Here is a 22,672-nt window from a genome sequence, read left to right as displayed (position 1 = left end):
TGCTTTTCTTTGGCAGTTCTTCCCCTTTCACTGGTATTTACTGCTTATCTCTAGCAGGAGTTGGGATATTTTTATTGCAAATAAAATATTTGTTATTCCCAGCATGTCTGAGTGAAATCTCTGACATCAAGGACAGAAAGTGGTCACTCTGTGCTATCCCTTTTGGACAGCTGAACTCAAGTCTTCACAAACAACATCAGAGAAGGCTATCTATTTTTCAGTGTAACCAGTTTTGCTAGATTTATTCTGACTTTGGGAGGGTCCAGGGAAAAAGCAAAACAAAACCACTCTTCTAAATTTACAGTTGCAGACCAGAGAACTGTGCTGAAGTGATTTTATGCTTAACATTCTAAATTGCTAGAAATGAAACTCCTTGAATTCCTTCCACATCACCAGTGCTTTCCTAGAGAGGAAAATAAAAAAACAACCAACCTCTATGTGTATTGTGCAGACATACAATTTAAAGATTTAATACGTGGTTTCAGTTTATGACTATAATTTTAACTTCTGGTTTCTGTTCCTTCTCATATAGAATATATATAGAATAATTTTGCAGTATAAAGCACGTTAAGTCAAGTTAAATACAGAGAGAATAAGAATGATTGCAAAGATGTGAAAAATACAGGACACAGGAAAGCCTGTGCTCAGCAAAAGATGAATTAAAAAGCCTGCTAAAAAATGTATTATTAAATTGATACTCTAATCAGATGGTTGTACTTCCTTTCACAGTCCTACTGTTTGGGATTCTGTTGTGTTTGGTTTTTGATTGGAAATTACATCAGAAAAATCTAGCAAGATTCATGCCATAAAAATGCATATTTTGAATTTCCTATCAGTCAACATTTTCATACTAGTTTTAAGCTCTACCACTGTGCCAGAGTTACCAAAGCTTTTTCTGCAACCTCATAGGCAGACTCAGCAAATACTAGAGCAAGGAGAGGTTTGAGAAAGAAGTCTGTGGGGGACTTTCTGCATTTTGAAATATGTAGAGAAACTCCTTGGATGTTTTAATTCTTTGAAGAGAGCACTGATGCCTGGTAACCACAGTACTGTCAATTCAAAATGAAAACAAATAAATAAACATTAAAGCTAAGTTTTAAACATATTATTAAACTCTCTCACTGTGTATGTACCTAACGGAATCTGCATGAGTCTGCACTCATGCATTTGTGTAAAATAAACTTGGCTGTGAATCTCAAACTGTATTATGTTTAACAGTCATATTTTAAAGATGAACTATAGAAGCTGAAAGTGTTCTTTGCCCTTTTCTGCTCCTTTATCCTATCAAGACAGCCACAAACGCTTTCCTTTTTTTTTTTTTTCGTGCTTTGTAACATTTCAAAGATATTTATAACCTTTTGCACGGAATGCATCAGTTGTGAGATGCTTCCAGCTCAGAGTAGGGTCAGAGTTAAATCTGAATAGAGACTGTAAATGACTGACTGGTACAGAAGAGGGAGTATAAAAATGGCTTTAGACAGCACTGATATATAAATACTAGAAGTGTTTTTTGTAATTTATAGTGTGACTGCTGTCTAAGTAGTGTGTGGAACTATTGAAGAATTCGTTTTTGGCAAAGTATGCCAGAGTAGTAGTGGCATTGTTTCTTGAGGTTTGTTTAATTGCAGAGTACGCTTTCCGTCAGATAGCATGATTTGTTCAATCTGAACTATTTGCTGAGAGCTTTCAGTATCAAATTGTTATTTGTGGAGCTCTTGTGATAGCTGGCAAGCAGGTGCGCAGACCTGCATTCACCGGGCAGTCCAGCTGCTTTGGGCGTAGGTTTACAAAGAAGTGAAGTGCTCATTTCTGAAGAAATTTTTTTTCCTAGATGGTGAGAATGGGAATTCAACACTATTGGCCAAGGAGAGGAAAACCTGAGATACCTTTGCTGCTTTTTATAATACTGAATAACAATGGAATTATATTAATGACACTGATTTTTGTTTGAAGGGTTTTTTGTGTTGATCTTGATTTCCATTAAGCGTATCCTTAAGTACTGGATGAATAGTGTGAACAAATATTTACCAAATGGTGGTTCAGTTTTGAACTGTCTGCTATTTATTGTTCTATGGTAAGTTTGATCTGTGGAAATGTGGACAGACCTTTTCTGCTTCCAAGTTAAATGTATGTGTTTGGAAAAGAGAAATACCGTGAGCGAGTGTGTCAGTGTAAATTCCAGTATGAAGAGATTAATAATTAATTAATCAATTAGCAAACATTTTCTTTAACGTATAACATCTGTCTGAATGCTGTTGAATTAGATAGGATTGCGAGCTCAGTACAGCGTTCTGCTTTTAATCAAGACAGGCATTAATTACATTACTGCACCCCGTCCTCATCTGTGCGCAGAGATATCTGCGTGTGAAGGTTAGAAGAGAAGGAAGAAAGTTACTCGCAGCAGAGACCACCGCCCCGCCGCTCGCGTGGAGGAGCCGGGGTCTCCGCAGCTCCGGGGCGTTGCGGTGCCGCCCTCCGCTGCCGCGCCTCTTCTGGCCGCCGGGTGGCGCCCGCGCTCCGCGCACCGCCGCTCCAGGGTGGGCGGCAGCCGGGCTGGGGTTCGGTGCCCGGGGAGCGGCCGTTGCTGTAGCGCTGTACATCGCGTGATTCGGGCGCGGCGCTCGGGGAGGTGGCCTGGTAGTCCAGGCGATGGAATTCAAAGGTGCTGTCTCCACCTCACCTGGGACTGCTGGAAGCAGCTGGGGCGAGCCTTAGATGAGCAGGGCAGGCTGTGGAAAAAGAAAGCTCTGTTTCCATAGCTGTTTTTTCTGTAAAGAGAATCCTCTTTACCCTGATATATTTTTTTCTTTTTCCAGTGAGAATGTTGTGAAAGTGAGCAATTTTCTTGCTGCTTTTTCAACAGACGTCTTCTGAGGTTCCCCTGGGTAGACCAGAGTCCCTTGGCTGGGCACCTAACTGCCTTTCACTTCTGCTCTCTCATTTGTGTTCACTGTCTGCATTCATGTATGCAGCTTGTGGGAAGGCTTTTGGTTTCCCCAGATGGGAAATCACACAAAGCGTTACCTATGCAGTAGTGTGGAGCAAATGCATTTCCTGCTTTATTTTGCTTCTCTCACCACCTTCTCCCTTCAGGTGGGTAGATAGAGAGGGGACTGCTTGAAATTTGTTATGTTGTGCACTTCAGTATCGAATCTGTTCCTTGCTTTATTTACTTAACGCAGTTAAGAAGGATCTTTGTAGCAGGTGGTTGTTGTGTTACAGATAGTGATAATGAAGAGATAGCAGAGAGAAAGGAGAACACTCCTTGTGTCAGCTGGAAGAGAAAAAAATGATCTAACTAAACCAAAGTGCAGCTTCCTCATGGCAACGTTTAGTAATTTGATTGTGGGACTGTGTTTTGGGGTGTACTAGCTTAGTGTTTTGCTGCTTTTATCAAAATGAGTTCAATAAATTGTAAAATATTCTGTAATGTTATACCTTAAAAATAATAAAAAAAACCAACAGCATCTTTACCCATCCATTGAGGTGATGCAGAATGTCTTATTTTTGTACCAAGAAGTAACTCTTGAGGAAATGGTATTTTCTTAAATGTCACAGTGCCAAGCATTCAAGAGTTTTAAATGTCATCCTAGATGAGAGCTTTCTCTGAAAAGAAAAAAATGTTCTTTTTATGTAAGGTCTTCAATTCTTTAGCGTCTCTTCCCCCTTGCAATTGAAGAATGTGTTTTGGAATAGAACAGCCTGTCCAAACTTTTAAAATACTCTGCTTAATTTTGGTATTTGGGGGGGGAATTTTGTGTTTTCTGAATTGCTGCATGATTTATTTGCTTCGTTTGATCTTTTTACAAAATGTAAGTTTCGTATAGGATTTTTAAACTCCATCTTTATGGGCTTAAAGAATGAGTTAAATTCAGTGGAAGTTTAACTTTTTTCTGTTTGCTATGTAAATCAAATGTGTACTTTGTCTTCTGCTAGTAGTGAGCTTCATACTTTCGTATTGAGGTAAAATTTACCTTTATGAGCATATTGTCTCTAAACCTCCTGAAGAAACTTACAGATTTGCAGGCTACAGCAGGCTGCTACTTACCAGGCTCCTCAGTGTGGAAGCATGAAGCAGTGACTGATGAAGGAGAAGGCAAGAGAAGATAGTAAAAGGATGCTGTAATTCAAAGAGACTTTGTTGTGTTTTGTTTTGTTGGTTTTTTTTTTTAATTAATTTTTGATATTTCAAATTTGAGGTTTGATTCTTTTTTTTTTAAGGTTGCGCATGCTGCATTTAATGAAAGTCAAATTCTTTTTGGCTTTTTTGTTTAGCCTTTATTATTATGTTAATTTCATGTTATGCCTAATTATGCTTAAAAACAAACAAACAACAGCACTAGTTTGCCTTCTACCCTAAGTTTTCTTTCACAATTTTTAGAAAGTTTGGAGCAACAGAGATCAGAATTCACTTAAAGTGTATCATAAATCTCTTATGATAATGAAATGAAGTCTGGGAAATGTGATCAGAAAATTGCGTGAGTTGCATGATTTTTATAATATATTTTAATTGCCTTTTCCCTTTGAATGTGTGATCAGAATTGGTTGTGAAAACTCCATAATTGGCAGGAAGGACTATGTTTTGTTCCTAGATCTACACTATGAGCAGTCTCATTGCATTACTCAGAGTATGCAGCCCTTAAACTTGCACAGCACATCTACAGGAAGGTTCTTAGGCTGTGTCTTCCCTTAAATGCATATGATACTGCTTTACAATTGAAAAATTCCATCAAGAATATGTGCTGCAGGAGCAGTCTAAAATAGTGAGAATACTGATTCTGACCTTCTATGCTTCTCCAATATGCTCATAAAGTACAAATAACTGAATTGTCTTTTCTTCCATTCCCTTTTATCTTCTGCTAAACCAAACTGCACATTTTAGGACTCACTTTGTAAACTTTAGATGTCTGTTTTGTTTTCCTTTTAGTTTTTCATGGTTTTTACCCTTTGCTTCTTGAATGCTAGTGCTACACCTGCTGAAGTTCTTAAAGTATCCTTGTTTTGTGCAAAAGCATTAAAATGTTGAAATGCCCTGTGTGCATCTGCAATTTTAGAAATGCTTCAAAACATTGCATGGTCCAAGGAAGAAGGCATCTTTTCCATGTTATGCACAGTTTTCAACTTATGAATGCTGCGTTAGAGGAAGGTGTAAGAAAGACATTCTTGATGCCCCAGGCAGGGTGGACAGAGATGAGTTGTTGAGATGATCCACTTCCTGCTGCCCTGGACAGCATGTGGCAGGAGCTGCTTGGGTTCTGTTGCATGGAACACGTGGATTGGTTAGCATAATGGTACTGACCCCATGTAAAAGAGCAACAAACCAATGCAAACAAACAAGAAAAACAACCCCAACATGAACTACCTCAAACATTGAAGCTGGGCCCAATTCAGTGGGAGTGGAACAATAACTTGGTGTAATATGGACCTAATTAATGGACTGTGTTCAGATTACTTGTTTAATGTTTTGTAACATAGGTTATTTTAATTATCTGACCTCTATGTTTTCATGTTGTGCTGTTGTGCTCTTAGGTGCAGATTATGTGCTGGATTAATATCTTTTTTTTTTTTTTTTTTTTTTTTTTTTTTAAATAGAAAGAGCTATAGAAGACCATGAATTAGTGATGGAAGTCCAGTCAAGCTGGGGGATGGAAGAGGAAAGCAAATTTTATTTTAGAAAAAATTATGTCAAATATGAATTTTTTAAAAATCCCGTGGTAAGCCATAAGATCTTGTATGTGAAGTGATTACTTGATGTTGCTGCAAAATCGCAGTTTCTGTTATGCACAGGTAGACTGTAAAGCTGTTAGTGTAATGTGAATCTAAAGGAGTGATATGGAAGATGTATAAAAAGCATAAGAATATATTGTGGTGTATGTAGCTGTTGGCCAATAACATTATTGCAATTGTAAAATATGATTTATTTTTTTGAGGGAGGTGCGAAGTAGAGACATGGACTTGCTTGAGATTTGCAGACAGACCTATGACAAAGTGAGAATTTTTTGAAGTTTCCATCATGTGGCAACAAAATATAAAGTATAAAATGAAGCAAAACAAGGAGGGGCATCTGTTGAAAAGATTATTTTATTTTTAAAGCGAAAATTGAATGTTATGGCCAGCACCGCCCAATGGCAGCTTTTCTGAGCTGCTGCTAAATGGCAGCTGACACAAAAGGCCACGAGCAGCCATAACCTATTAGGAGTAAGTGAAAGTGAAGTGAAAGTTAGCGTTTGTTAGGAATGGAAAGGGAGCAGAGACAACTTGTAACTCAAAGATGTGGCAAAGGTTAATACTGTTGATTCATTCCTTGCTTGATGGCAAAGGCCGTGGAAGCAGTTCTGGCATAGAAGGAGAAACTCACCATCTGGTTACTCATATGCACAGTATATTTGTATCACTCCTAATGTTACCTCTTGCACAACCAGCTTGTTTCAGATGTCAAAGGGAGAAATAGCGAACAAGAATGAGGAGCTAAAAGGTGAAAAGTTGAAGGGAAGCTAAATTATGTAACTGAAAAGATAAATGTTGACGTGGCAAAATGTAGAAGAGATTTGAGGGTATTTTCTTGTTCCATGGGTGTTTCTCTGGACAAATCATGTATTTCCATGTCAAACAGGTACCACTGTACTAGTGGAAAATTCTAAGCTTGAGTTAGTGTACAGGTAGAGAAGCTTTCAAAGAGTAAATATGTGTGTACCAGTGAACAGAACCTGCTGTGAAGCATGGCAAGCATGCAGCTGTGAATACATCCAGCAGCTGTGCCTAATGGAAGCCTTTACTATTCCTGTTGAGTTGTTCTGAGTGCTGTGGTACCTACTGTAGCATTTATTAGAAATGAGTTAATGTGAGTTAACCCTAGCAGTTGTTCAACTTCATTAAAAGTGAAAGTCAGTGCGCACTTGTCAACAGCAGTAGAAGTTACTACTGGAAGAACACTGAAGGCTAGGTACTGCAATATGACTTGTACTGCTGTGTGAAACACTCTTGTTTTTTTCTCATATTTCTAAGTTACTCAGCAAATAATACATAGGCTGTCACAAATTTAGGAAGGATATTAAAGTAAGCTTTTTTTTTTTTTTTTTTTTTTTTTTTTTTTTTTTTTTTTACGAAACTTTGATACAAATTATTGTCCTTGCAGAGCTTTTTTCCTGATCATATGATATCTTTTTCAAGTGAGGCCAATGCAGCTGTAAAACACTCTGGGATATTACAGGTATGTAACCTTTAGAGGAGATGAACCATTATATTTTGGAATTCACAGTTGTCTATATTGGGTGAGCATATCTCTTTGTCACTGTAAGATCTGTTGGTAGCTTTTGTGTAACTCAAAACATAGTTAATGACTTATTTTCCTTATGAAATATGGAGTATATGTTCCAGACAGTTATTATATGACTATACTTGAGAATTGGCACCTTCTTTCAGAACCAGATAGCACAAAAATGGCTAAAATGCATTAAAGAAAAATGGTTAGGACCTGTGTTGAGTTTTTCAGGTAAAACAGTTTTCTTGAAAGATTATAGTGCTGAAATAATTATCACGTACAGCAGCACAACACTAGAATACTGAGGAATTGGCAGTGTGACACAAATGGATACAAAAAAGAGTTAAATGGTTGAACTTAATGAGTAGAAAATTTAGACTGACTAGTATGATTTGTTAGCTTGAAGGCTACTGTAACCTTACAAAAAAAAATGGTAGGTCACTCAGTGTTAGTCATCTTTTAAGTGGACACAAGATTTTAATTTACAGTGGGAATAATTTCACAGAATGACCATATCAGGGATCATCATCTTACTTCTGAAAGAGGGGAAAAATGAGTAATAAAGGTGGAAACATACACATCACTCTTGTTTGCTTGTCACTAGGAAATTTAATTAATAGAAGAACTTTCACTGGTCTTAAGACAACAACCCTGTGTGTGAGTTTTGGGGATAAAGAATGATTGGAAAGGCAACATAAGAAGAGATATTTTAAGGTAGAACTAAAAGTAATATGGAAATAGATATTTTTGTGCATCTATACAGTACGTTCTACCAGTAAATGAAAAACATTAAAGAACTAAATTTCAAGGCATTCTTCTATACTAAGTAGTTATATCCTCATATATAAGTTTGTTAAGATATATCTATTTGCTAGCATTCTCTTATTTATGTATTAATGTATGCATGTATGTATTTAATACAAAATATTTTGTATTTATATATATATTATATATACTAATATATAAAAAGAGAATGCTAACAAATAGATACCCAAATGTAGTTTAAAGAGTTCCACATAAAATGTAATTAATGCATACTGTTACATAAATCATTTTTATGAACTTAAATACAAATTTTATAACATCAAAATATGCTGCTTATCTGATAAAAAATCGATTCACTTTTTCTGTTCACACAGCAAATGGATGATGTAGTGTAAGGCAAGTATTTAATTTAGTCATCGAATCTTGTCCCCTTTATTGTGAGAATTTTTATTTTATTTTTTTTGCTTGCAAACAACCTCATATTTGAGTATTTTAAGATGAAACTGTTTGCCATTTATAGCCTTGCACAGAACCTCTTTCAGCCCTCAGCACAGAACATATGTGATACATGGAAAATGTGCAAGGCTTGTGGATCAGATTGAGAATTGTTCTGAATACATATAGTTATATCCAATTTTGTTAAGTTTGACAAATTTCTTGTGATCCATTATCTGTTGCTATTTTATGTTGTATTGCGTGTTTAATTGCATTTGGGCTGACAAAACTTAGTAGACATAAATGCTCAGATTTGTAGCTGCCATGCTTGTTTCAGCAGAGCTCTTCAGTTGATAGTTTACAGTGGGTTGCTATTTCCTTGGAAACTTTCATTAAGACAAGTTAATGGTCCTGCATTATTATTTGTGATGTGCTTGGTCAGGTATCAAGAGAGACATTAATCTTAACAAATCAATGCTTACAAATGATTAAAAAATCACTTCTGATACTTTTATAGCTTTTTGTGGATTGACCTGTAAGCAAGTAAAATGTTTTTCAAGTATAATTTTCTTGACTTTCGTTGAAAGCAAAAGTGGAAGTATTTTTGTCTCATGACTTTAAATCAGAATATCTAAATGGCATTAAAAAAAAAAAAGCAAAATGTCTACCTGCCTCCTCTCTATTTAGCATGTGCTAAATAAGATCACTAGTTCCGAAGTATGCCACATATCTATGTGTAACAAGGTGGGGTTTTAATCTTGACTATAAACATCTTTAGCCTTAAAAAGAAAAGAAGTATGTGATTATATTGCTTAGTGTGTGACCGTACCATATGCATGTGTCTAGTTGTAGCCGCTTTGGGTTCTTTGGAATACATATTATGTTATTTTTGCAAGTAGGATGCCTTAAAATAAAAATCAGAGCAATATGTAGATGTTAATCACTGACAATGAAATATTTGTTATTTTTATGTGTTGAGATTTTTTGTTTTGTGTGAGAATTAGTAACTCTCGTAAGTGGGCAATAAATTCATTCACTTGGTTTAATTAGATGTGAAACTTGTTGCATGTAATTTTAAATAGGACTTGTGGCTTGTTTAAAATGTGGTCTGCTTCTTGGAGCAGCTCTTGGATGTGCATTGAGATATACATTAGATCCTTTCAGATTCTTATTCAAGACAGAATTCCTAATGAATAGACAGCAGAACATAGATAGTGTTGACAGGACTGAGTTCTTCATTCTTAGCTGAAATTCTAACCTCACTGAAGTAAGTAAATTTCTTCTGAAATTATTTTATGGGACCAAAATAATACATTTCTTTTGAGAGTAAAATTTCTCCAATTTTGTACTTTTAAATATCTTCAGTTTTTACCATTTTTTTCACCATGCAGGATGTCAGTCGCATTTAAATGCAGTGATGACACAACTTCATTGTGGAAGGTTGTAGTTACTGGGGCATTTGTGGCTTTTCTTCTACGTTTACTTTAAGAATAGACCTATTCCTTCCTTCTTGATTGTTGAATACATGTGATTGTTATTCAAGTTCTGTAGTTAGACTTGAAGTTCGGAGTTCAAGACTCATATTGACCAATTTCATTACTTCTTTCTAATAGCTTTTTGTGCATAATGTAAGTACATTAGAGAGTTATTGTAGATAGCAGCTGTCCAAGCCATCTTCCAGGGCAATGAAAAAAAAAACTTTCACATGGTGTAGAATATATTAGAGAAAGTAGCATGTATGTTTCCTGAACAAATGTAAAATGTGAATGTTACATATGGAAAAATTAAATTAAAGACAGAACAGAATTACAAAAGCAAATGCTCAGAATTTCATGAAAGTTAGAATTACCAATACGGTCTTCCCCTTTTGCCCTTTCCTCTTATTCTTTCTCTATTTCCATCTCATTCTCCATATTCTTAGTTGTTTCTTTGTCTTCATGGGTTTAAGATCCAAGCATTTTTTTTTTAAGCCCTTTGCTGCAGCATGTCCCTCTTTTCCTGATCATTTTTTTTCTGACTCTGGTACAGTTTTCACACTGGAAGACCTCTGCAATGAATTACAGTCTTTTATCAGTTTCCAGACATATTCTAATCTGCACATTCCCTTTCACCATCTTCCACACTGTGCTTTGCTGGCCTTTCTCCCAGTCTAAACCCCTCAGAATGACTGAAGTTTAAAGGAGGCAATAATGCACATCAGTATCAGTTCCTTACTTAGCGACCCTCACATTTATTAGCATGCTCAGAGGAAAATCCTGTGCCTTCCCAATAGCCTTGGACTAGGTCATGGACAACAGTCCTTGCATTTTTGAAGAAATCAGTCATCAAATTAAATCACAATTCACAGATCCTTAGGAAAATAACAGCTTCTCTATTTAACTCTCAAAATTGTGTGTATCTGCTTGAGAAGCATAGACTTCTGTAAATATTGTTCTCTTCCCCCAGTGCAGCCATTCTTCCATTGACAAAGTTGAAGGCATTATTATTCAGTGTCCGAAAGCAGACAAACAGGCTGTGTCATTAAGAATGCAGCTTTTGATCTTTATTCTGTTCAAGTGACATCTAGTATTTTTTGCATTTTTTGCTACTGCATTCGTTTGAGATAATGGAATGTTTTTCCTGTTCCACTGGTTTTTGTTCTTTTTGCTTTCTTTTTTCTTTATTTTCTTTGTTTGTTATTCAGGTTGGTTTTAAGTTTGTTGGTCGTAGAGCAAATCAAATAATAATCCAATCCTTGGTGCTATCACATATTAGTATCTGAAAGACATGGTGACATTTGACACACCCCACATATCACACTATATATTTCACTGCATGAGAGTCCGGGCACAAACTTATTTCAGCGTGTTGTGTAACCAGTAATACTTGCCTGCAACATAACATCATTTAACTCTCCTAACAACTTCTACCTACATGAAAGACTTCCCAGATTTTTGGCCTATTTTGATTTTCTTTTTTCTGCATAAACAGCAATCCATTTCTCTCATAATAGACTTTAATCTCGTATGTGCTTCCATTAAAAAAAATCAAAAGACTTTGATTTCTACTGTGTTTAGTTTTACATATTTATCAAATATATTCAGTTCTCACTCTGAAATAAATTTTCCGCTCATTTCTTGTTACAGTTAATGGCATTTTCTGTCTCAGTTTTCAACTGTCTTAGAAAGAAAGATGGATACAGAATTGCCTTTTTCCTAGCGATATTGCTACTTTTGATAGCACTGATAGCACGGGTACAGAAGTGACTGTTGAAGCTGAGATTTGTATTATTCCTGCACTCTGGCCTGCTGCATAAGAAATGTTTTTTTCCTGATGGTGCTTCTGTTTGGAAGCTCTTATGACCAGAATTGTGGGGAAGATGCTCATGCAGACTGAGAGCAAAGCACTCATTTTCTCTTCTGCAAAGATACTACAACCTAAAGAGATGCTCTTTTGATTTTTATATATATTGACCATCTTAGAATATCCTAAAATTTCAGTTTGAATTTTGTTATGGAGTTAAAAGCTGTTCTGAAAAAGTCTTTTGTATTCACAATCATTGAATTTGTTAATACATGGCAAATGGGGAAATTGGGAAAATTAACAGGTTCGAGCACTGAGAAGGACCTACTTGTCAGTATGGATGAAATAGCTTAAACTATATTTGTACATGGCTATGTGACAGCAGCACATGTAGATGGATGTACCTAGTCTTGTAATTTACTATTCATACAAATAGTGGTGAAACTCTCATAATGCATTCTCAGTTGTGGGCTAGATATTCTGGGTGCTCCCCTGTCACATACAACCTGCCCTTATTACTGCATTCATAACAGCTGAATTTAATCAGTTTGGGATGTTGTACGTGTTGTACTGACATGCATCTACTGCAAGGTAGGAAAACAATAAAAATGAAAGTAGCTTTGTTTATTTGATTTGGATGCCATTATTCAGTGGTGAAAAACTTGGTGTACTTCCAAAATCACATTTGCTTCATAATTTTGCTGCAGTTTGGTGCCAGCCAGGCTCTTGCCTGGAAATCTGTTGCTTCGTGTCATCAGCTTAGATTTTCTGGAGGTGGCAGCAGATAGGAGGAGCTCACAACAAGGAAAGCTGCAGATATCAGCAGGAAAGCCCCTTGTCCTTGAAACCTAGATATTGTTTATGTTACTACAGGCCAGCTTGGGTCAAAATTCCTTGAAGAGAGTAGTAATAATATGAATTCCTTTGCATACATAGAATTTGAAAAGTTCTAGGTTAGTATGTTTGGGTGTGAGTCATAATTTTGGTTAGTTTTAATGACTAAAGAGGAACAGAATTGAATATGTTAAATGGAATTAGAATACAGTTAACACTGTTGACAAATTTAGTAAGTGCTTTTGCAGACTGAATAGAATTCTATGCTTGGTCTTCACAATGTGACACCTGTATTGCTCTCTGACAGTGTCTGGCTAAAATGGCTAAGCAGAAGTCAGTGAATGTCTTGAGCAGAGACAGTGCATGAATTAGCTGCTCTCAGTGAATCAGTTAACTTCTGTCTATCCATATCATTCTGACTTTCCAAGGATGTGTGAGGGTGCAAACCTGTGGTTTTGGAGGCAAAAGGGCTGATCCCCCTGAGACTTTAAACCCTTCCTATCTTGTTCCTGGTGCAGATTTTTTCAGCCAAAAACTCTCCACCACATGACCTTGAATGCAGTAAATACCTGGTATGGCTCTTGGTACAACTAAAGCACCCACTTCAGCATCACACATGTTCCAGAGACTATGTTTCCTCCTCTTTTGAAAACAGTAGTATCCTCCCAACGTGTGTGGATTTGTGATATAGATATTTTGTTTGCTGAATTAATTCTAATTTACATCAGTTCCCTTTTCTGGTCTGTAACAGGCAGGGGAGGGTGAGGAGAGCTGTCATATTTTTTCCTTCTGTTGGTAGCATTGATTTGCAGTTTTATAAAAATAGGGTCTGAGATATGGGATCAGAACTTCTTACACTAGTTTTGCTGCTGAAGTTAACATATTGTGTAACTAATGTTCTCATTTCAAACCATATGTTCCATATAAATATGTAGCTTGCCTTTCATACCTTGGAATTATGTAACAGTCTGTATGTCTTAAATGAGAGGTACACTTAATGAGGTTAGATCCAATAACTGAATTACTATGGTGTAATAGTGGCTTCAGTGATACATTCCTCTTAGTCTTGCCTGAATATGTTAATGAAATAGCAAGAAGACTTCAGATAAAAAGAGAAATGCATGCCTGATATTTTCTTTCAGATGTTCCTAAGCTCCAGCACATATCCTGAGATTCATGGCTATTTACATGCAAAAGAGCAGGGAAAAAAATCATGGAAAAAATTATACTTTGTTTTGAGAAGATCTGGCCTTTATTTTTCCACTAAAGGTACATCTAAGGTAAGGCAAGGAAAAAAACAACAGAGGGAAGAACTCTCAATTTAGAGCACATCTATATATATTTGTCATTTAATGCAGTATTTATTCAAATTTAAATTTTAACTTAATGTGATTAAAAAGGAAATCATTTTATATTTTATCTGTTGTAATTTGAAAGAGAGATTGAGATACAGAATTGGAAAAGCTTTGTATCAGGAAAACGTAGTTTTTTTTTTTTTTTCTATTAAATTTATTTTGTTCTGGTAACATTTTTCCAATCAGTGAAATCGTTTTGTAATAGTTAAAATTCTGGACTGTAAGTAGATGCTCTGAAAGCTGAGCACAATACTTCAATGTGTAAATTAAACAAAAAACTATGTTTAGAAGGATTTTAAGGGAAGATTTTTAGAGTCGTGAAATTTTTTTTTATCATTGTTCAGTTTTCATTTGCTAGTTCAAACTTTTGATGGCAGAAATTAAGCCTGATTATGTCAAACAGGATGAGGGACACTTTTAGTGCAGACCACTTAAAGCACATGCTTTTCACTGTTCTGAATTTTCTGTGTTATCCACCAGAGAGTATTAATTGAGCTACTTTTGCATCCCTCAACAATGTCTTTTTCATTCTTTTTTTTTTTTTTGCTTGACTTAATTACACTTATCTTGGATGATGGAGGTAATAGCTACAGCTAATACTGAATGGTAATTATTACAGTGTGCTGTTTTTTCAAATTCTGAAAGTAGATTTTATTTTGGTGCTTGAAATGAATACTGTTCTCAAAATTTCCAACTTCTACTCTTACTGTGATTTGAATCTAGTAGATGTTTTCCCAGATATCTAGTAACTTTTACATTTTGTGTTTTCTTTCTCTCTGGAAGAATGAACTTTTTGATTAGTTTAAGGTATTTGTTCTCTGCATTAGGAAGTGAATTTTGAGTTGCGTCTTTCTAGATTTCATGAGACAGTGTCACGTTAAGACTGAGATATAAGTCCTTATTTTGGAACAAGATAACTACTATACTATTCTGAGTTTCTTACCTGGAGAGGTTAGATGAAAATAGTCTAACTGTATTACATTGCTCTTCTTTATAGGAGCCAAGGCATCTGCAGTTTTTCTGTGAATTCAGCAATAGTGATATATACATGTCTTTGACAGGCAAAAAGATTTCTGGAGCACCAACAAGCTATGGATTCTGCTTTAAGGTACAAGCTTATCATTCTGATACATATTAAAGCAAGCCACAGTTTTTCGGTAAGCTTAAGTTTCTTTAAGCCTTTTGAAAACAATGTTCAGCTGTCTATTATAAAATAGGAGAATTAGTGGCTTTTATTTCAACAGGTATTATCTTCAAGATATGCATTAATGCTAAAAAAAAAAATGTGCTGTGGCCTTCTAGCCTAACAAATCAGGAGGAACCAGAGACCTGAAACAACTCTGTGCGGATGATGAACAAAGTAGGACCTGCTGGATAACAGCAATAAGGTTGTTTAAGGTAACTTTTCTGTGTGGAGTTAACTTCTTTCTTAAGTTTACTATGTGAAACTTTGATACTGTGAAGTAGAGAAATAACAATTATAGGTTCCTATGCAATAGCAGTATCAATTTTGTACAACAAAAGCTGAACTTTCAACAGACAGACAAAATTACTGGAATCATTGAAGGGAGGGAGTGGTATCGCTTGTAACCTGGCTGTATTTGAAGACACTGTTGGTAATGGCAGACAAAAGCAGAAGAATACATGAGATGTTTTTAAAATGTGTTTGTTGTGAAAAAAATAAGCACAGGTCAATTGGTGTATTAAATAAGCAGAATTTCATGTAGAATGTACATTTAGAAAAACTAAAGCAAAAACAGTGTTGTGTTTTTTCGTTATCTTAACAGCATTTGTGCCTATTTTATAATGATAAAAAATCATGGAATCATAGCATTGCCTTTTACGTCTGGAAGAAAGTTTACTCAGTTTATGGTTCAAAATGCTAACTATATTGTTTTCTGTTTTTAGTATGGGATGCAGCTGTATCAGAATTACACACAACCATATCAGGGTAGAAGTGGCTGCAGCCCTTTGAGTATGACACCTATGGTATGTCCCACAGTAGCTCCATGAGTAAATCCATTGTTTCTGTAATCATGCTATTTTCAAGTGACTTTTGTCAGTTATACTAGTGACCTGATCCTGCAGATTTTAAGTGCGTTTTGAGTGTGTGAAATCTTTAGGGGCATCAGGGTAGATGAGAGAGCTAATTAATTAATTTACTTATTTCATACAAGTTGGACAGTTCAGATCAGTTAGCAGGCTTTTCTCTTTTGTAGAATATTCAGTATTTGGGGAGTTTATTGGTTTATTATCACTGTCGAAGAGGATTTTAAAAAAGTAGCAGAACTGTAAATGCATTAAAAATGAATAAAGTGTTTTTATTTAAATTTAAATTTAAATTATTTATTTAAATTGGATTTAATCTGATGTAATACTGCCTGGAGCTCAGACTATAATTTGGCAAAACTGGATTTTGGAGGAATAGTAGTCTGTAGGCTGGTGATCTGTCTGTCTCCCCAGCCAGATAATTTGGGATTGGATTGTCCTTTTATAGCCTTGTCTTACTTATCCCGGTCACTTCATTTATTTATTTATTTATTTATTTATTTATTTTTGAGTGATGTGTAGCACATTGTGCTTTTTATTGCTTAAATTGTGTAAAAAGTGCTTGTTGCCAGGGTCCATTATGACAGTTTTGTTGGTAGTTTTTTTTGTTTGTTTGTTGTTGAAGCTTTTAACGTAGTTCTTGCTGTTAAAACACCTAAGATGTATATTTGCCTTTATGGGGATTCACAAAAATACTGTTTTCTAATACTGCTGATAAGCATGGCTTCAAAATTACACTTAGTATACTGACTGTATTTATACTGTCTGTTACAAAAAGCTAATGATAGCCAGCTGCTACTTTCATAATGGGTCTGGAAGCCAGTACTGATTGGTCTCCTCTTGCACAGCCACATGCAATATAGCTCATGTAGATTTTAAAACCAAATGTATAAACGGGAGCAAGCATGGTACAATTTTTATACTTGACTATAATTTGTGAATTAAAGAGAAAATTTGATAAACTCAAGAATTAAGTGATCAAGCTGATGGACATATTTCATAAAGAAAGTATTTTCAGATTTCACAGTCCTCATTAATTTGTACCCATGCCAGCAGCAAGAAGTTCCCTTTTCTCTCCCACAGTCAGGCACTCTGTTATTTTGCCCTGTTATTTTACTTTTGCTGAGTTCCTTGCATGTATTTGACAACTTAATAATAGTTACTTAACACGTGTAAGTAGAATTCATGTTAAAAGTATGTATTCATCATTTATCCCAGTACTGCAAATAAGATGGTTTGCCCTGCCAGACTGTGAAATCTAGTTTTGTGGCAGCGTACAGGGGTGTACCTGGAGTATAATGAGTTCTGCTGTTGTGGGAAACATTGCAGATACTTGAAACGCTGTTTATAAAACACAACGCTTACTCAGAAGCTCTGTCTTAAAACATGGATCATTAATTAAAATAATAAAATAGGGAAACAAACTAAATCTGTTTTTCTCTTTTGCAGAGAAGTATTTCTGAAAATTCTTTAGTTGCAATGGATTTCTCAGGACACAGAAGCAGAATTATAGAAAATCCAACGGAAGCACTTTCAGTTGCAGTTGAAGAAGGATTAGCCTGGCGGGTATAAACATCTTTGTTTTAATCAGAATACTGTTTCTGATTTTAATTTATTTTTTTAACAAGAAGGTATTGAAATCATTTTTAATTCTCTCTCACACAGAGAAGAGGGTGCCTACGACTGAACTCACATTGTAGTCCTATTGCCATGTCTAACATGGGTATGTGTGAATTATTTCATTACAGAAAAAATGCAGCAGTTGTTTCAATAAAGGCAACATATATTTTAAAAATATCTTTATTTCTACAGCTATTCACAGATCTCAGTCATGGTTTCATCACAAAATCTCTAGAGATGAAGCTCAGAGACTTATTTTACAGCATGGGCTTGTAGATGGGTAAGCTAATTCTTTAAATAACTCTTCTGAGACATATTTCTAGCCAACAATTCTACTTTTTATTGTAGGAGGGAGATGGAGGAAGAAAGATTTTGCACTTACCTAATAGAAATAAAAATTCTTTTATATAGGGCTATCTGGGGATCAGTTGGTTTCTATTTTATGTCTTTTGGAAGCATTAAAGTGGTGATCTAACACTTCAGTTCTGTCACTGACAGATTACTTGTGTTCTCTCAGAGCCAAGCATCTGAGCTATGTATTTGCACAATATTCTATGTGACCTATCAACTTTGGCACTGGTGTCTTTTGTATCTCTTATTAGTGATGAAAGAGTGAAGGAAACTCAGAAAACTGCCTAACATTATTCCAAAATGAACTATGTAGGGATAGCCATTGAGTAAAGATCCTGCTATCCCTTAATGGTAAATAATAAATATTAGGGTAGGGCTAATCACTTCTATTTTTCTCTCATTTAAATATTCATTCAGAGAAAAATGAAAGAATATATATTTCATTATTAAATCCTGATATTTTTCATTTCTGTATTTTTATTCCTACTCCTGTGTACATTTTGCACTCCCGTGTAAAATCGGGCCTCATTCATTCAGTGAGTGAATGAAACATTCTTGGAGCTATTTGCAGATAAGCCCTGTGATTTTGGTGAGAGTGATAATCCTGAGTGGTCTGTTTAGAACTGATTATAACATAGTGGTGTGAGCGGTCCTAACCTGGCGTACGTACTCATGAACTACAATGAAGACATAAATGCGCTGCAGTGTATGCTGGAAAAAAGTATTCAAGTTGAACCTTTTAAGGTGCTTAAAAGATAAAACTGATTCCAAGCAGGGATCTTGTATGTATGTGACATATACCATATATACCAACAAATAGACTGTTTATGTGGCTAAGAGAAGGTGAAAGGACTATTGTAGAAAGGAATAAAGATTTCAGTATTTGAAATAAATAAATGACAGTTACAGACTGCAAAAATCATATTCCTTTATATCCCACCTTAATTCTTTTGGACCTACTCTTCAGATGTAGAAGAAACATTCCTTAAGGAATAAGCAGCATTGCAGATTTTGAACTTTACCCCTTTACATTTAAAGTCTTTTCAGTGATAAGTGGTTGACAGGATTGCCAACTGATCAGCCCTCAATAGATGAGTGGGATAATAGCATTTCCAAAAGGCCCACGACAAAATGCAATTGGTCATTCAGAAAATTCCTTTTATATTTTTGAGAATGTTTTTGGAGTCATCCAGCACATTTAAAAAACTCCAACCAATATTTTTAAGCTTATGTGAACTACAGCCCTTTCTTCATAATAAAGTGATCTTATTAAAAGTTTCTTCAACTAAAATAGGTTAGTTTTTGTAGAGTTAGGAAAGAGTAAAGACCTTTTTATGTGAAGGGGAAAAATGTTCACATCTTTCCTATTCCAACAAACAAAATGACAGCAAAAATCCTAATCCACCTGCATTTTTTCATACGTTTCGTGATTACTTTGCATAGTGTTTGATGTGAATCATGGTATTTTAATATAGAGAACTCAATTTGGATATTCGGAAAATGGCACATGCTTATCATTATTTTTTTTTTTTCTGAATTAAAAACAAAGCCAATTCTTAGTGACAAACACATGGCAGATTGAAATTATGCTTTGTAAAAATAACTAAGTAAATAAAATTGATGTCCTGAAAAGGGGTGAAAAGCCACTAGATGGTGAGAAAGAGCTTATTAGGAGAGCCTGAAAGTATTGAGAAATATTAATCGTTATCTTACCTTTGTATGGTGGGTTGGCAATTATCCCTCTTTCATAACTGAATTAGTATCAGCGTTCTGAATTAGTCTGAATTTGATAGAAATGTTAATCATTATGAACTCAAAATTTCTTAATTTCATATATTTTCTTACCTTTGTTGTAAAAACAGAAGTCATAAAATATTTAGAATTAAAATGGTAGTACTCAGAAATTTGGATACAAGTTGTTATCCTGTGAAAGTGTACTGAAAGTTTTTGCTGTCTGCTTTTTTCTTCTGAAATCCCTTCTTTTCATACAGTTGTGCTCCCATTTCTGATACATGGTTGGGAAAAAGTGGGTGGCTAGCTCTCACTTGTCTGACATCTGCAGGTCTACGTTGCCTGTTTCTTTTGCCTCCTGAAAAATAAGAATGGTTGCTCCTGTGACTGTCCCTTCATTTCTCTTCTTTGGTACATTTGTTAGCTATATTTACTCCAGACCTGCATAGTACAGGCAGTTCAAACTCTGCTACAAAGCTGTGAACCCAGGTATTTCCCTCTGCCCACCAAACTGTTCGTCTCTACTGGTAGTGCAAACTCTACAGTCCAGTGAGATTATATTCATCCTTTATCTGCACCAGATTACTCTACAAGGTTATGGCAAAACTATGTATACAGTCTGTCTGAAATCAAATAACTAGTTGCAGTGACACTGTTGGCCATTGAGAGTGTTGTGATTTCAACAACGGTGCTATAAAATAGACTGTGAATTGGGAATTTTGACAGTGTACAGATATGTGTGCATTATGAGTATGGGTAAGGTGAAAATTATTTTAGTAAGTCTTGCATTACCTTTTCCATAGATTACCTGTTGAATAGTAACCTTTCAAATTTTCCTTTTAAAGTTTGAGATTTAGGTAACTGTCAGAGTCCAAGGAAAAATTTTGTTCAAAGCACTAACTTTGAGGGTGTTTTTCTGTCTGCAGAGTTGCACTGTAATTCTATGCAGTGTAAAAACAAATGCCTGCAGTGTCATTCATGCATATTATTCATGCACATAATATTCAAGGTGAAAAATAATTTAAGAAAAAGTATTTTCAGTGATACTTTTTCAAAGGAATACTGATTAAAAGCATTTTTGTAATTAAGATTATTTCTGCTTCTCACAGTGTTTGCTGTTTCAAAACTACAACAATTTTAGAGGATGTTTAACAAAGCTTCAGAGTAATCTTAATCTGAAAATTTTCAATCTTTTTTAGGGTGTTCTTGGTACGTGATAGCCAAAGTAATCCCAGAACATTTGTACTGTCATTGAGTCATGGATTAAAAATAAAGCATTTTCAAATTGTACCTGTAAGTAAAATTTTCAGTTTCCATTTACAATTATAAACCAATACAATCAAATAATTGTGCTACTTTTTTTTCCCTCCATTTTGCTGCTTTAAAGTAGATATTGAATATACTAAACATAACAGCTGTATCACCTGAATCATAAATATTCTAGAGTTGAAAATTTATGGCCTTTGCAGTTGATTTGTTATAAATCATGACTATTATTATGTAATCCTACATTTTGGTTTACCTAATAAATATCTTAGAAAAATGCACAAATCTATTTGAGCTGTATTAGAAGCAACTGTGATTGCATGAAGACTGTATTTTAATAAAGATCATAATGACTTTTCTTCTCAGTCATTCATTTGGGTAGATTCCTTTGGCCTATATGTGTATTGCTGCCTCATCTGTCTAAATATTTGATTATTACGAAAAAAAATTTTTCTAATGTCCTCTTTTCATGATTCATGTTACTGTAGTATAATTACGTCCATTTACTCTTAGGGAGGACAATTTTAACAAGAAATGTTGCTTACTTTGTCCAATGACTTACAGGTAACCTGAAATTTCTTCAGTTAAAGTCATATTTCCATCATTTTTCACTGAGGATATCCAATTCTGTCTGAATGGACAGTCTTCCCCATCCTTTCCACTTCATCCCACTTCATCTTGAGGAGGTTTATAATGGAGGTTTCCTTTTTTTCTTTTTTTTTTTTTTTTTTTTTTTCAGACTGCATCTGTTAGGATGAGAAGCCTTTTAACATTATCTATTTTAGCCACAGATGCTTGACATAATTGAGAATACTTGCAGCTTTTCTTCCATCTTGGCAAGAGCCTTTCTTCCAGACCAAATAATATTCTAGCTTACACATTTCCTCCTACTAAACTAAACTAATTTCTGGAAGATTCTGCTTTTTCTCAGTGGAAATCAGTGTAGTGTTTTGTGTTGTGTTTTTTTTTTTTTCTCCTGATCTGGTGATCAAATATGATCATTCAGAAAATTTCTGTATGCCTTACCTAGGGATTGTACCTGATATCCACCTCCTCCCCCCAAAAAAAGAAATCCTGTAAAATAAGACTGAAGCATTATTTGAAAGAGAAAAGGAAGGAATCAGTATCTGCTAAAATGCAGTTGATTGGGATTTTTGTTGTGTTAATTACAAATAGTGCAAGAACCCTTCCTCCAAAGGTGATGTCTATATCCTGGTTCCTGTGTGAGCATCAGCATATACTCAGTGATCAGAATCCCAGGTTTAAGGTCTCTGTTTCTATTGACTGTGATTGCTTCTAGTATTTACTTTAGGATAACTGTTGTGTGGTTTAAAAACCCTTCTGAACTCTGTACAAATACTGTATGACACTACTTCATTGAGATGTCATTTAACTCTCAAGTTCAAGATACCACTTTTCTTATCAGGAAACAGATATTCTTTTCTCGAAGAGCAGATGTGGCAGGAAGCTACCACAAACAGCAGTCTCTAAATGTATTTTTTTTCTTAGATTTTAGCTTCATTAAGACTAAAATTATCCTGGATAGGACGTATATCCCGTGAGTTCAAGTTTTCCCTACATTAACATCTACATCATATTAACATTAGTAATGTGCAACAAGTATTGCAGGAGGGTGGCAGGGAATTGATTGTAAATAGTTCAAAATGAATTTTTGGGGGAAATGTTTGGAATCAAATACTGTGAAAATTAGAGTTTTTGTTAT

At 35.2% G+C, this 22,672-nt stretch overlaps 1 protein-coding gene across 1 annotated transcript in view; it reads left to right on the top strand.

Moving 5' to 3' along the window:
• The window catches only part of GRB14 (growth factor receptor bound protein 14), a 65,102-nt gene that overhangs the window by 38,834 nt on the left and 3,596 nt on the right, over positions 1–22,672 (top strand). The window contains exons 5-14 of the mRNA XM_048952599.1: positions 5,593–5,714; positions 7,136–7,210; positions 13,720–13,857; positions 14,930–15,040; positions 15,235–15,330; positions 15,841–15,921; positions 17,431–17,547; positions 17,647–17,704; positions 17,794–17,881; positions 20,883–20,976. Of these exons, the coding sequence (XP_048808556.1) occupies positions 5,593–5,714; positions 7,136–7,210; positions 13,720–13,857; positions 14,930–15,040; positions 15,235–15,330; positions 15,841–15,921; positions 17,431–17,547; positions 17,647–17,704; positions 17,794–17,881; positions 20,883–20,976 (980 nt within the window). The remainder of the gene's footprint in view (positions 1–5,592; positions 5,715–7,135; positions 7,211–13,719; positions 13,858–14,929; positions 15,041–15,234; positions 15,331–15,840; positions 15,922–17,430; positions 17,548–17,646; positions 17,705–17,793; positions 17,882–20,882; positions 20,977–22,672) is intronic.

The sequence above is a fragment of the Lagopus muta genome, chromosome 8 (genome assembly GCF_023343835.1).
Source record: "Lagopus muta isolate bLagMut1 chromosome 8, bLagMut1 primary, whole genome shotgun sequence".
Taxonomy (NCBI): Eukaryota; Metazoa; Chordata; class Aves; order Galliformes; family Phasianidae; genus Lagopus; species Lagopus muta.
This window is presented reverse-complemented; position numbering and strand designations above follow the sequence as displayed.